This window comes from Populus trichocarpa, chromosome 16, assembly GCF_000002775.5.
Source record: "Populus trichocarpa isolate Nisqually-1 chromosome 16, P.trichocarpa_v4.1, whole genome shotgun sequence".
Taxonomy (NCBI): domain Eukaryota; kingdom Viridiplantae; phylum Streptophyta; class Magnoliopsida; order Malpighiales; family Salicaceae; genus Populus; species Populus trichocarpa.
In genome coordinates this window covers 4,038,107-4,052,688 of record NC_037300.2, presented here as the reverse complement: position 1 = coordinate 4,052,688, position 14,582 = coordinate 4,038,107, and the positions used below count along the sequence as shown (strand labels likewise).

General features: G+C 39.4%; 1 protein-coding gene across 1 annotated transcript; it reads right to left on the bottom strand.

The window, feature by feature from the left end:
• Window positions 1-10,309: 10,309 nt before the first annotated feature.
• LOC18110271 (protein FAR1-RELATED SEQUENCE 9) lies at window positions 10,310-14,435 on the bottom strand. Its single transcript, XM_024587435.2, has 3 exons — window positions 13,707-14,435; window positions 10,973-12,897; window positions 10,310-10,848 (listed from the first exon to the last, which is right to left on the bottom strand). The coding sequence occupies exons 1-2, from the start codon at window positions 14,175-14,177 to the stop codon at window positions 10,984-10,986; spliced, it is 2,385 nt and encodes a 794-aa protein (XP_024443203.2). The 5' UTR covers window positions 14,178-14,435; the 3' UTR covers window positions 10,310-10,848; window positions 10,973-10,983.
• Window positions 14,436-14,582: the final 147 nt, after the last annotated feature.

Sequence of the window (14,582 nt, the reverse complement as noted above, 5' to 3'; positions counted from 1 at the left end):
GAGCACAACTCCATTCAACACAGCAATAACAACCAAGCTTCAACTCTGCACTAGTTAATATCGTAAATCCTTTTGAGCCATTGTGTATGATCATATATCATGTCTCATTTCCTACCTAATTCACAAGACATGCACGAAAATGTTCCTACCTAATTTCATTTCCTGAAAGAATCACGAAACTTGGTTTCTTTTCTCTGGTATTGGAATCTATCCAATCCCAATGAACTCTCTGTTTCACACCTGACGTCTGAAGATTTGAAAAAGTCTCACTATCTAAAAGATCGGAAGAGAAAGGGCTCCATTGGACAACAAAAAAGAAGTTCCACCAGCAATATGGGCTCCTCAAGATTAATTAGAAACTTGGAAGAGTTACTGGTCTTATCATCAAATTCGAGTCCCCAGGGCCATTTTTGTTTTATACCTTTCTGCCGAATTTCTTTTAGCAGTCCAGTGGAAGGACTGGCAAACCAGTCAGCATCAACTGCATCGCAGAGAAGTCAGTGACCTGTTCAATGTCAAGTTTCCCTAATTTGAAGCTGGTCCATGTACCACAGTCGACGAGATTCTTATGCTTGAAAAGTTGTAGTAACATTTAGCCATTTCTTGGTAACATCAGTTAACAGAGAATCTGTTGCTCAATTTTCAGTTTTTTTTTTTAAAAAAAAAACAAAGAAAGAAAGAGAAGAAAACACTCAGGACAATGGTAGATGTTGTAACGTATAGAAAGTAATATAATTGTGTGATCCCAGATATGAGACTGGTAGAATTTTACATCACAATTGCTTGGTCTACTGTTTGCAAATGCAAAGAATGGTCTGGATCCCTGTTGTTATGCTAAGAAATTTAGTTAATATCTTACTTCCTCGTCGATCAACAAACAGCTCAACTATGGCCGTCTTCAACCTCCGCTTCACCCTCAACAAGAAAGTAACAGAGTGAAATAGCAAAGAGAGAATGTAATGAAAAAAAATCTCCTACACAACACACATCCAAATGCAAAAAAGAGAAGAACACAATAAAGTGGAACTTTATAACATGCATTGAAGCTTATCAGAATCATCTAGTCTACTTAAATCTTTTACTGTTTGACCAGATAGAAATTTCACAACGTTTTTGACCCACCAAAGCTACTGATTCTGGCAGTGTATTTACATAAAGTAATTTCCATATAGATCTTAAATTTGAAGAACACTAGAGTCTTTCTATATGTGAACATGCATACGTCTTATGTACTATGGAATCGGCGTTGAGGATTCGTCAGAGCAGGAAGAAAACGCGCGTTGATTTCAAGGCGGGGATTTTACCATTGGTATTAAAATCTCAATTTGACGTCACAAACGTTCATTTGCCTTCTTCAAAAGCCCGTTATCCTCTTTCAAAATCTCGTAATTCATCTGCTTCGACATTTCCCTCCTTATTTCATTGAAAAGAAATAAGGCAATGTCAAGGGATAGATATATTAACTGCGGGGTTCGACGGGTCAACTTGCCGGATCAGCCGGGTCATACCGGGTTTTTTCTTTCCCTATTTTTTTTCAATCCGGCTCGATTCCAGGCCCGAGTCGGCCGGATCAAGTTTTAAAACTATGCTAAATAATATGAGTTTAACCCACACGTGCATTCAGCACAAGCGTTTCAGGTTTGGGTTTGTTTTTTTTCTAATCTATTTTGAAGATTTATTATAAATTAATTCTTTTGCCATTCCATTTATGTATATCTATCCATGAAGAAAGAATATGAACAGTTAATTTTCTTCATCTTCCTGAATAATTTTTTTCAAAGGAAAAATATTAGTTTTTAATTAAGGCTTGAACCAACAGTTTTTTGTTCTTTTTATTGGTAGCTAATTAAGGTAAAACGAAAAGAATTAACTCTGATAATTCTTCATTAATTTTGTTCCAAACAATAAATATAAATAGGGGTGGAAGGGGGTATGTTCTTGACACTTTTTGCTACACATCTCGAGCTTTTCTCTCTACTGTTTTCAGCTTATTTTGCCTTCTTTCTCTCTCTATTTTAGAGCTTAAGTTGTTGTCTTCGTTGGGAATTTTTGAGTTCATTTTTCTTTTGATTCGTTGACTTTTAAAGGAAGCAGATGCTTTAAAAGTATAGCTGATGGAATCCTACGAGGCTTGCTGACATTATTCAAAATGTCTAGTAATCAAAAGCTCTGACATTAAAGGGTGGAAGGGGGTAAGGCTTTGATTTGTATAATCAAAAGCAACAAACAAAGAACTGAAGCAGAAACACAACAATGTCTAGCGAGGAAAAAAAAAAAAAAAAGTACCTCTCTCTTCTATTTTGAAACCAGTCTTGCACTTTACGAGGATCACGTTTCAACTGCTCTGCTATACTCAGTTGTATCTGAACATTTTAAATAACTTTTATCAGCATGTACTTGCACACGCACAGACAAGTTTTTAGCAATACGTAACTCAAAAATGTTCCAGTAAGAGCTCAAATAACTTTTGTGGCCTTTCTACACTTTCTTCTAATATATGAGAATACCTTCTTTTTTTTATTCTCAAGTTTTATGCCATTTCCTTTTAACTTACACTATTAGGGACCGATGCAGTTGTTGTGTTTGAAGATATTTTGGAGGAATACCAATTGCTCCTCAAAGAACCTGGGTTGTGATATATAGGTCCCAATGAAAGTCGTTGATAATAGTATAGTATTCTCTTTGGGTGAAATAAATCACAGATGAACAAAAGGGAAATGTTTTCTTGTCCTTTATTAATGCACTTGGCTGTTATATATACATACACATAATGCTAACAATCTTCCTAGCTATCTTCAGCTGGCAAACCACGCCGTTTAACCAGACTTTCCTCTGTGAACTTTGGTCCATGCTTGACCCATCGCGTCTCCAAAATGGATTCTGGTGACAATTCAAGCTGCCCTTCATCCGTAACAGGTGGCAATGTGGTGCTTGGAGCACAGGACTCACCAATTTTCTTTTTAAGCAAAGAAACATGAAAAATGAGGTGAATACGGGACCTCCTAGTAGCTTGAGCTGATAAGCCATTTTGCCAATTCTTCGCTCAATTAAACAAGGGTCATAGAATCGTCTAGCCAACTTCTGAGTTGCACATTTGAACATTGTTTGTTGCCGATGAGGATGCAATTTTAAATAAACTAAATCCCCTTCCTGGAACTCGATATCTCGTCGTTTAGAGTCAGCTACCTGCTTCATTCGATTACTTGTTGCATTCAAGTTTTCCTTTAAATGCTGCCACAAAAACATCACGTGCCAGCAGCTGCTGATTGACCTCATGAACTGGCGATTGGCCAATTTGATAATGAGAAATAGTAGGAGGTAATCGACCATACAACGCCTGAAAGGGTGTCCTTCCCGTAGAAGCATGATAAGTTGTATTATACCAGTATTTTGCCCATGGAAGCAGGGAGTTCCACTTTCGTGGTTGTTGATGAACCAAGCAGCGTAGGTACAGCTCCAAGCATCTATTGACCACTTCTGACTGTCCATCCATCTGTAGGTGGTAGCTCAAAGTCATCTTCAATTCAGTGCTTGATAACTTGAAAAATTCCTGCCAAAAGTTACTCAAGAAAACTGAATCATGATCACTGATAATTGACCGTGGCATACCATGGAGTTTAACCATACCATGGTAATACATGGATGAGCTAATGCCACGAAATGAGCAGATTTGCTGAGTCGATCCACGACAACTAGGATAACATCCTTGCCATTGGAGATGGGAAGCCCTTCGATAAATCCATAGTTATATCAACCCATACTTGGCATGGAATAAGAAATGGTTGCAAGAGTCCTACACGTGCCAGTGTTGACTAGGTCTTTGTTGGGGAATTCCGGCTCCCCCATGCACGGACCGGGGGTGTACTGATAGTTGCTCAATGGAGGGTAAAGCACACTGACACAATATTTTACGTGGTTCGGCAAAACCGCCTACATCCACGGGAGAGTCCATATTATTAGAGATATATAGAGAAAGGATTACAACATACATGGAGGAGGAGGATCACTTCACTCAAACTCAACTCTCAGCTCTTTTGCTGTACTTGCAGCTGCTGCAATGGCAGCAAGGCTGCTGCCATTGCAGCTCTCTCTTTCTCTCCACTCTTACGTTCTCACTCTCTGCACTCTCTACAATTCTCTCAATTTGCTCTCACAAAATCATGCCTCTTTTATAAGCATCCATGACATCTTCTCAACAATGGCTGCACATGGGTTGATACATTTGTCAATGGTGGGTGCAACTACCATTGACAAATGGTAACCCTACTCCTTAGGGTAGGTTGCCCAATAATGGCAAATCCCAACAATCACCCCCTTTGACATTTATATGGGCAATTGTCCTCTTGCTTCTTCAGCACAAACTTGTATCTTGCAGCTCTTCCAAGCTTACCATTCCGAGAGCGTCTGTGGCCAAGTTTACAGGTACTCGCCAAACCTTTCAATCACCAGAGTTACCAAAGCACACCTTTTCTCACACAAAAGAATCACTACAACCAGATGGTCTGCCACTTCACATCTGAAGAGTGTTAACGCTTGTCTCTGGGACACACTGCATTCCCCTTCGAGCGTATCAACCATGCTCGGTCCGGAATGATTCATCAAGCCTCACACCAAGGCTTACAACACCCCCTCAAACGAAAATTTCTATTTCCAAGTGCGACATTCATTATCTGAGTATCTCAATATGATCACGAGCTCACCACTCTTCCAAGAGTCTACTCATGCAGGAGTTGCGTCTGGCCTCTGTTCCACTCTAGGAACCACGCCTTACTTCTCCGTGAGTCTCTCGCTCTTAGTCTCAAGAGTCCAGGTAGCTCTCCACCTTTAACCATGGGGGCAGCCCATTAAAGGTTGATCCATATCTGTCTTCATACTCTGAGTATTACAATGTCATTACCGAGCTCACCACCTTGACAAGAGTCAACTCGTTCCCGGAACCTGCGCATGCCCTTCTGCTTCTTCATAGCAGCCGCGTCTTAATGCTCCACAAGTCACACACTTATTGTACAAGGCAAATGTCTTCTAGCTCATTGATCTTTAGCATGGGGGCAATATCCATGAAAGTCAATCTTGCATTTGTCTCCATACTCATCATAGCCATTTTATTGGCTATACACCTGTCCACTCATATCTAGCCTTCACATTGGCTCTGGGGTTGTTCTGAACTGGGCTCATATCGTGGCCCACACACCTTCTCCTTAGGTGTCTCCGCTCATCACCATGCGGTGGTCTGAACTGGGGCTTCTATCACGGCCCTCACACCTTCTCTAAGGTGTCTTCGCCCGTTGTCATGGGACGGTCTGATCCGAGGCTCCTATCATGGCCCTCACACGTTCTTTCTAAGGTGTCTTCACCTTTTATAGGTGGTCGCATCTTCCTTCAGTTGAGATGCTTCAAAGTGGCTCCAAAATTCTCTACCACCATATGCACTATGGGAGAGATTACTGCCACTGACTACATAGAAAAAGAAAGTTGCGGTATACTCCTCGCAATCCTCCACCTCGATTTCTATGTTTGGAGCTTCTGTGCCTTTCTGCTTGACAGCTCCACCTACACCAACTCTCTTTGGTGTCTTCGCCTTTCATCATAGGCGGTTGCCTTGTATCACAGGCATTTGCACCCCCTCAATTAGGTGCCTCTACAACAGCTCTCTTTCCATCCTTGCATGCATTGGAAAGGTCTTCGCCTGTTGTCTTCATCAAGAGCACAAGAGACTTATTGTTGTACAAACTTTAACAGTCTCTGCTCTGAGCTTCATCTGGGAACACTTCTTCTCCTTGCACCTGTTGTCTCATTACAGTACCTCGTTGGATCCTACAGGTACTCCTGCACAATCTTCGTGTGCCCTCGTGCAATTTCTGTTCTCCAGATTTCTCCCTATTCCTTGCTTATGTTTGACAGCAGCTCATCCTGTCACAACACCTGTCCAAGTCAAAAATAGGGTGCCAATCTTTATCCCCTTACTGTATTCCTCTTCCATTATCAGGGTCTTCATCAATTCTTCCCTCGAGAAATCACAGTTACCGAATCTAACTTCTTTGGAGAAATCACCACTTCATCAGATCCTTGAACCTTCGGAACCCAACTGTTCCCTTGTGCCGTCATCCTGCTAGTCTTCAACCGTTTCATTACAAACTGTTATATATACGAAAATAGTACCGTATGGATAATCCTTCCACTAAGCAAGTTCCCAGGAAAGATTGGAGGGGTCACATTAGTCCCGCTTAAAACTCAATCTCCTAGACATAACTTCTTAGGCCATATCTATCCATCGTACTGTCTTTCCGTATATACAACCATTTGCTAGCTTTGTCCCGACTTTCCTTTACAAGTGATCTGGGGTATCCTAGTTTTATACCTGATTTCTCAACATCTGGCGAGACTACCAGTTCTTAGATTCGTCAAGATTGGTCTTGGTCAATTTCCACTCTTCACCTCAAATTGTCCACATGATCGGGTGTCCAGAGTGTCCTAATATTGCCTTCCCTCAAGGCAGTTAAATTTCTCCCCACTTAGCAGTTCAGCACATGTAATTGGGTAAACATGTGCACCTTCTTCTTCTTCTCTTCAACGAGCACCATGATGACCTTCAGATGCCTCCTGATCGGGCAATCTCTTTTGTTAATACACCACCGCCATTTTTGGTCTCAAATCTCAACGATCGGACAGTACCATTGCATCCGGAACGATCAAATTAGCTGGAAACAAGTCTGAAATCGTCCAAATCGCATTTCAGACGGCTACGATTTTATCAAAACAATTCTGGCCTGATGAGCGGCCCAGATTCAATCTCAGATCCGGTTGCACGTAGACTCTGCTGCACAGAATCGTTTCCCTCGGCTCGCGGCTCAGTTCGGCTCAAACACGGCTCGGCTCAACTCGGCTCGGCGCATCTCAGCTTGCGTCTGGTGACGTGGCAGGTGGGTCCCACTATGCTGACATGTCTGCTGACTTGACGCTGACATGGCATGCTGATGTCATGCTTACATCAGGATGACGTCATCCTGGTCCGGGTCTGGCACGTGGGTCGGGTCGTATGGTATTCGGGTCGGGTCAGCTCATCCGGGTGAAGAAGACGCGTGTGACGCGTCTGTGCGCGTGGGCAGTCTCCTCGCCGGCGCGTGACAGCGCGTGCGGCGGTTTCCGACGTCCGATTTCGACGCGGTTTTCAACAGTGGCTTCGTCTCTTCCTCCTCTACACAGTGGTATGTTCAAAACACAATTTTGACAACTTTCATTTTTGAGCAAAATCAAACACCCCTTTAAACCATGTGCTCTGATACCAATTGTTGGAGATTCCGGCTCCCCCATGCGCGGACCGGTGGTGTACTGATAGTTTCTCAATGGAGGGTAAAACACACTGACACAATATTTTACGTGGTTCGGCAAAACCGCCTACATCCACGGGAGAGTCCATATTATTAGAGATATATAGAGAAAGGATTACAACATACATGGAGGAGGAGGAACACTTCACTCAAACTCAACTCCCAGCTCTTTTGCTGTACTTGCAGCTGCTGCAATGGCAGCAAGGCTGCTGCCATTGCAGCTCTCTCTTTCTCTCCACTCTTACATTCTCACTCTCTGCACTCTCTACAATTCTCTCAATTTGCTCTCACAAAATCATGCCTCTTTTATAGGCATCCATGGCATCTTCTCAACAATGGCTGCACATGGGTTGATACATTTGTCAATGGTGGGTGCAACTACCATTGACAAATGGTAACCCTACTCCTTAGGGTAGGTTGCCCAATAATGGCAAATCCCAACAGTCTTGACCTGTTGACATACATTGCAAGAGAAGACGTAATTGTGCACCACCTGATACATAAAGGGCCAATAAAACTGTTGAGCAAGGCACTTAAGAGTTCACAGCACACCAGAGTGTCCCCCAATTGGTCAATCATGGTACACTTTCAGTAAGTGGTTCACTCTGGGAGAATAGGGAGGTACCGCCACTCGGTTTTGTAGAAAATCAAGCCATTACGCCATGTACAAGGACTGTCAGGATTTTCAGTGGCCATCTTACCAATTTTCTCCACATAAGAATTTCCCTTAGTCGCAGTTCTAATGTCATCCCATAACTGCACCTGTATGATTGACAAAGCATTAAGAGTTGGACTGCCTGGTACCCTTGATAGTGCATCTGCAGCTGAATTCTCTCGGCCTGGCTTGTAGCGTATTTCATAATCATATCAGCAAAGTAGTTTGGCCACCCACTATTGTTGTTCTGGTGTTCCAACACGTTGCTCTAGTAAAAACTTAAGGTTAAGCTAATCAGTCTGGATGTAGAATTTCCTTCCTAACAAGTGGGGTCGCCAAGTTCGTATTGCTTCAAATATGTCAAGAACTTGTTTTTCAATTTCAGCTTTTTGGAAATAGGCATACCTGTCAGGCCGCACATTAACCGGCTCAGTACCTTCCTTAAAAGGAATGCAGTGATCGACTTCCCTGCTGGAGGGAGCTGTATGGGTTCCTTGAAAATATCAGCATAGGCTTCTAGTAAAGGCTGCATGTCCTGATGAACTTGTGGTTAATTTACTTGCTCCATTGTCTGCAAACAAATTAAGTGCAAAAATCGAGTCCCCTTGCCTTATTTCTTTAGTAATGGTTTTCAAGGGGGTAAATTGAATTGTCTATGTATTCATGCCTTGTAACCTCCTAGCCTTATCCTTTAATTGAAATTCCATGGTCATTGCTTCCAATTGCAAACCACCGGTCCTAGTTGTTCCAACCATCGTATTCCTAATACTACATCTAAGCCTATTAACAACAAAGAGTATATAAGGTTAAGGAGAAGGGAATGCGTTGATACATGCACCTGTTCATATCTTCCTTGACATTGTAGATGGCTTTCTTTGGCTGCACGAATAATAAATGATTCATTTGAAATGAGTAGTAGATGCAGCAGGCCATTACACCAACTAAACTAATGGGGGTAGAACGGTCTTTTTACAGGATCTAATGGTTGTTATTAGGTTGGTTTTGGGCATCTTTTTCATTTTTCTCAGCACAATATAATTACTAAATAATATTCTTCAAAAGCAATATTTAATTAACTGCAATCCAAGAATGTTTTTGTATTTTTTTTAAAAGCATAATAAAATTATTAAAATACCTTTAAAAGTCTAATTTATTTAACTGGCGCACAAAGACTCTTTTGCTTTTATAGTATGATTTTTTAGTTATTATTAAGTTAACCAGAGTAATTTTTTTTATATTAAAAATAAATATAAATGTTAAAAAAATTATTGACACGTGCATTGTGTGTATCAGCGTGTGGATGATGCTTGTGTACTTTGAGCAGCGTGCTTGGAGTCGCTCGATATCCAAACATGACTTTCAGGGTGACATTGGAATCTTCTCGGCAATCTCTCCATGTCTGGGCGACGCATATGGTTGGTTAATAGACCTATGTTTTGGTGTTAATAACCTTTTTTTTTTCCTTATCTTTTCGATTTCTATGCCAAACCTTCAAATTTTTCAAAGTAGTCACTCAATAAATTTTTCCTTTAGATTTGATTTTTTTATTACTATTTATTTTATTTAAAATTGATAATTACATAAAATCTCATAATGTTTGATCATATTTTTATTTTTTCACTATAATTTAAAAAATTACAGTTTACATCTCAAGTCAAATAAAAATTTAAAAAACGATTAAAATAAGAAATTGCCTTTGTATATAATATAACACACAAACAACTATCATGTCAATTTCTTTTCCTATTCTCTTCCTTCTCTTTAAGTTTGAAACTTGTATAGATTCACAATATCTTGTGTTTAATTTTTATCAAATAAATAAGGATGGTAAGATTTGAACTCGTGACATTTGGTCATCAAAACTATAATACCATGTTAAAGAACTATTTCAATCTAATAACTTAAATTATTAAATAAAATTTTAAAATATAATTTATATTATTTTCTAATGATGGAAATGATATGTATTAATAACGCTAAGTGGCTCTACTATATGTTTCATAAAATGGGCTGAGCCGGTTCAAAAATTAATTCTAGATGTTTGTCGATTCACGGGGTTTGAACTGAGAATATTCCTAGATGGCGGCTTAGCGGCTCAGCTGGTGGGGCAACTCATGGCTCAGCTTATGGCTCGACTTAAGTGATTTAGGTGGCTCAGCTCGGCCAAATATATGCACGCGTGCACATCAATCATCTTCTTCCTCTAGGCATGTTGGCTATGTGTGGTTGACCGTGCAGATGTTTCAAGTGGCGTTTGATTGTTATTATTTTTGCACCGTTAGATTGTAATGAATGTGTTTTTGACAACTCCGAAAATTTAAAGGTATCTCAAAAAGTACTCTTTTATTTTTGACGAATAAGAAGGCTTCGTTACAAATTATCAGTGAGAGATGTTTTGAGACAGTTAGAGCAACAACTTTTTATTTTATTTTATAAACAACAAGCTTATATAAATTGTAAAACCTCACCCTCTTTTTCTCTGTAGTGTTTTCTCTTTTTTATTTATATACATAATGAAAGCATGACAAATCAAAGTTTTAACAGTTGAGTTTACTACATCAGCTTCATCATGCTGATCCAAGTTTAACAACAACGTATGCCTCTATAGCACACGAAGCTTCATCCTGGTACAGGTTACATTGCATGGAGTTTGGGCTTGCGTACTCTGCACGAGCGTCGTGCCTTCTGAACCAAAGGGTTCTCTGCATCATCATTTGAGCTTGAACTTCCCTGCCCAGTCTCTAGTTCCAACTGATCTCTCTTATTGCCGTACAACCTCCAACTCTAACTTTCCCAATATCCATTTGAGATGATGACAAAAACAGGCTGGTATCTAGCCCTTTGGCAGGCTGATGCCTAGTCCATCTGTCGAAACCGATTCAGACACCAGCGTAATGTGTAGCCCCAACATTAATCAAAGGTTTACAACAACAATAAAAGCAAAATTATAGCGAAATGAAAAATAAATGAAAGTTAGGTCAATTGTTACCTCTTCTCGATTTAAAATGATCTGTGTTTCTTTGATCTTAGCGCAGCTTCTACCTTTTTTGATGCCTCGTCTAAATAATGCATAGCTATTTTCTGGCAATCCTCAAATGCAGAGGTTTTATAAATGACATCCAAAGCTTTTTTCAAAAGCAAACTCATTGGCTGTTGCTTCTGGCCAGCCAACTTTTGAACATGCTCATCTTCTGGCACACTATCTTTAGCACATTTTGTCCACCGCTTTAACATGTACTGGTCTGGTATACGAAAGACATTTCTTGCATTGAGTACCTTTAAGGCATGGACACATAAAATTCCTTCTGATTCATATTTCCTACAGCTACATGCAAGATTAGAATCCAGACAGCTGAATTCAACAATGCTCTCCTTCTGGCCTTCCTCTGTCAGCTTGAATGTAGCATTCGTCCCATCACTAGCAATTTCTTCTATGGCCACTGACAAACATGTTATTAATTCTTCTTGAAATATTTTGAAGATTGTGCGGGTGTATATATTGGCTGCTTGTTTCTCCATCGCGCTGGAACTTAACACCTTGGTTGTTTCACGGCAACGCATATCTTCATTTAGCTCTGCCGAGCGCTGTGTTTCTACCACTTTAAGATACTGATGAACAAACATTGACAGGTCCATGGTGTCACTTGTTGAATTTTGGAAAACATTGACATTGTCGTTGCACCATCTTATGCCTGCGGAGAAAGTTTTCTTGTGGAAGACATTAGCCCATCTTTCTCGAGACAAGTATAGATTGTTCAGCCAGGCGTTTTCACAGAGATTGAATTTCTTGAGTAGAAAATCCCACTTTGACTCGAATTCTTCCTCATTTTGGCAATAAGAGACGCATTCGTTGAAGATGTTGACAAAATCAGGTTGACTATAAAATGCAGATAGGTGCTTTAATGCTTTTTGGCGGATAAACCACACACCAAACAGATGTTCTGCATCCAGCAACACCACTTTTACTGCATCAACCATCACTTGGTTCTCATCAGTAACAATTGTTTTTGGTTGTTTTCTTCCCATTGCTTCCAAAAAAGTCTCGAACAACCACACAAATGACTCCTTGCTTTCATCAAGCAAGAAAGCACAGCCAAACATGACATACTGCCGATGGTGATTGAGTCCCCAAAATGGTGCACAGATCATCTCATATTTGTCCATCCTAAAAGTTGTGTCCAAAATAAGAACATCGCCGAAGTAGTCATAGTCTACCATGGACCTCCCATCTCTCCAGAAAAGATTTTTCAGGCGATTATCAGAGTCAAGCTGAACTGCATAGAAGAGTGACAGATCCTCCACCTGCAGACGCCTCAGATAATTTAACAGGATTTGAACTTCTTTAGGATGTGTACTCCAAACCATATTGCATAATTCTGTGCATTTTGGAGCTCCAGCATCCATTGCCATCTGTGCGTTATTTCCGGTGTGAATCAAGTGAGCCTCGGACGTTTTAGTGCATGATCTTGTGATATGCCTACGATCTTCAAGGTGATGATTGTGCTCTTGTGAAAATTGCGAGACCACCCATTTTCCATTTTCAACTGAAAACTGGATCTTGGCATCACAACCTGTTCTTGTTTCTTTCCTCTTGTACTTCGTTATCTTGTCAGCTTGTTTCTTCAATCGAAACCCTTGTTTCGAACAAAAAAGGAATCTTTTTCTAATGGTTCCGTTGGACAATCGTTGCACCTTCCCTTTTCTTGTTCTGAAACCAATCTTATTTGCATAACTTGTGTAAAATTTGTAAGCCTCCTCTTCAGAAGAGAATTCCATCCCAACTTCTGGTTTTTGACAGCTATCCTTCGATTCACTTGCACCAAAAACTGATGTAGCTTGTATCTCATCCTCATCTTCATTGCTGTCCGATGACAGCATATCATCCCCATAACACTCTAAATGATGTAAAGCTAGCTGATTTACAATCACATTGATGAAAGAGTGTAAATTATAGTCATCTACTCAAATTAGAAGGGAAATGTTTTTCTCCAAAAGATGATATTAAACAAATGTTCAAGATAGAGAAAAGGTCCTTTACAATTGCCACAGAAATATTAACTGAAAAAATAAATATCTATATTGAAAAAAATAATAATTGAGGATGTGGATGGTAATGTTGGTGTAGTTTGTAAATGAATAAAAAAATAAAAGATATCTATCCCATGTCGGAAAGAAACACTCTCTCCTAATCTTAAAAGTGTCGATTTTTATAATGTAGTAAATTAAGCCATTGTGGACGGACTCTTCTATTTGGCTTCCTAATGCTATTATATGAATATATTTATAATATCAAAAAATAACATTTGAAATTTAAAACTTAATATGTCAGTGAGATTAATTCATCATTGAATTAATTTTTATAATTAATTTTGATATTTGTGACTGTTGAGATAAAACTAAATAACAACTATTCAATTTAATTCAATTTAATTTAAAGTATAATTATTTTATGAAAGTCATACTATTTAATGAATAATCATATTATTTCATCAATAATTATACTGTTTTATCATTATATTTCAAGTTTATAAAAATATATTACTACAAAAAAAAAAACATAATAAAAAAAAATATTTTTTTTTAAAGATCTTTAAAAAGTTTAGTTATATGTATTATCTTTTATACAAATAAATATTTTAAAAATAATATTTTCACCTCTCAAAATCATCTTCATATTTGTTTCAATACTAAATATTTATAGCGTGTAGGAGATGTCAGATTACCTCAGCTTGAAGGTTTTCACCATGGCTTTCTGGCGAATCAGCCTCCTCATTCTCCTTGTCTTCTTCTTCTTCTCCAGAACATAATGAAGGTGAAGATAGACCTAGATCTTTAGAAATCTGAGACAGAGCCTCCGATAGTGATAGATCACTAGCGCTATTTAATGCACTGCTGCTGCTTACATCTGTATTCCTCCTCTTCTTCGTATATTTGGATGGCTCGTCAAGACCTTGGCGCCAATCACCATCCAGACCCGAAATCCCTTCCCTTAGTACAGAACTGTCACACGTAAAGTCCAGACCGTTTCCATTGCCCGCCCATTCAGATGTTGATGCCTCATCTTGATTCTTAGAGAACAAGTTGGCTGCTGCCTCAACTTGATTCCTAGAGACCAAGTTGTCCCGCAAGCTCTCATTGGAACCTTGGGCACTATAACTGGTTTGAGGATCATTTCCTGAAACAGCTTCAACCATTTGTTTGGAGAGTTAAAATAAAAAGAAAATACAGAAAGATACGAGATCAAGGAGTTATTGATATCGCGTTAAGTTCTAACAAAACTAGCCGATTGTTTTTATATTTGGAATTTGAGAATGTCAAAACTGCACAGAACATGGAAAAAAGGGGTTTCTTAGTGCCAAGCACGACTCACAAGTCGTCCACACATTTACACTTGTGGCTGGTTCACCGAGGATAGGTGGTCCCAATAATGGCGGAGCCACATAGAGACAAGAGGGTAATTGCCCCTTTAATTTCTTTTTTAATATTTTTTATATTAGGTTATTAATATAATAGTTTGATGAAGGTTTGGTACATGGAAAGTAGAAAGTCATTGTTACTTATATTTTAATATAAGATATAATCAGTGATGGAGCCGTGTA

Coding starts and splice junctions, on each gene's coding strand:
- LOC18110271 (XM_024587435.2), bottom strand. CDS start 14,177: ATGGTTGAAGCTGTTTCAGGAAATGATCCTCAAACCAGTTATAGTGCC. Junction 12,898..13,706: donor GTGAAAACCTTCAAGCTGAG/GTAATCTGACAT, acceptor ATTGTAAATCAG/CTAGCTTTACATCATTTAGA.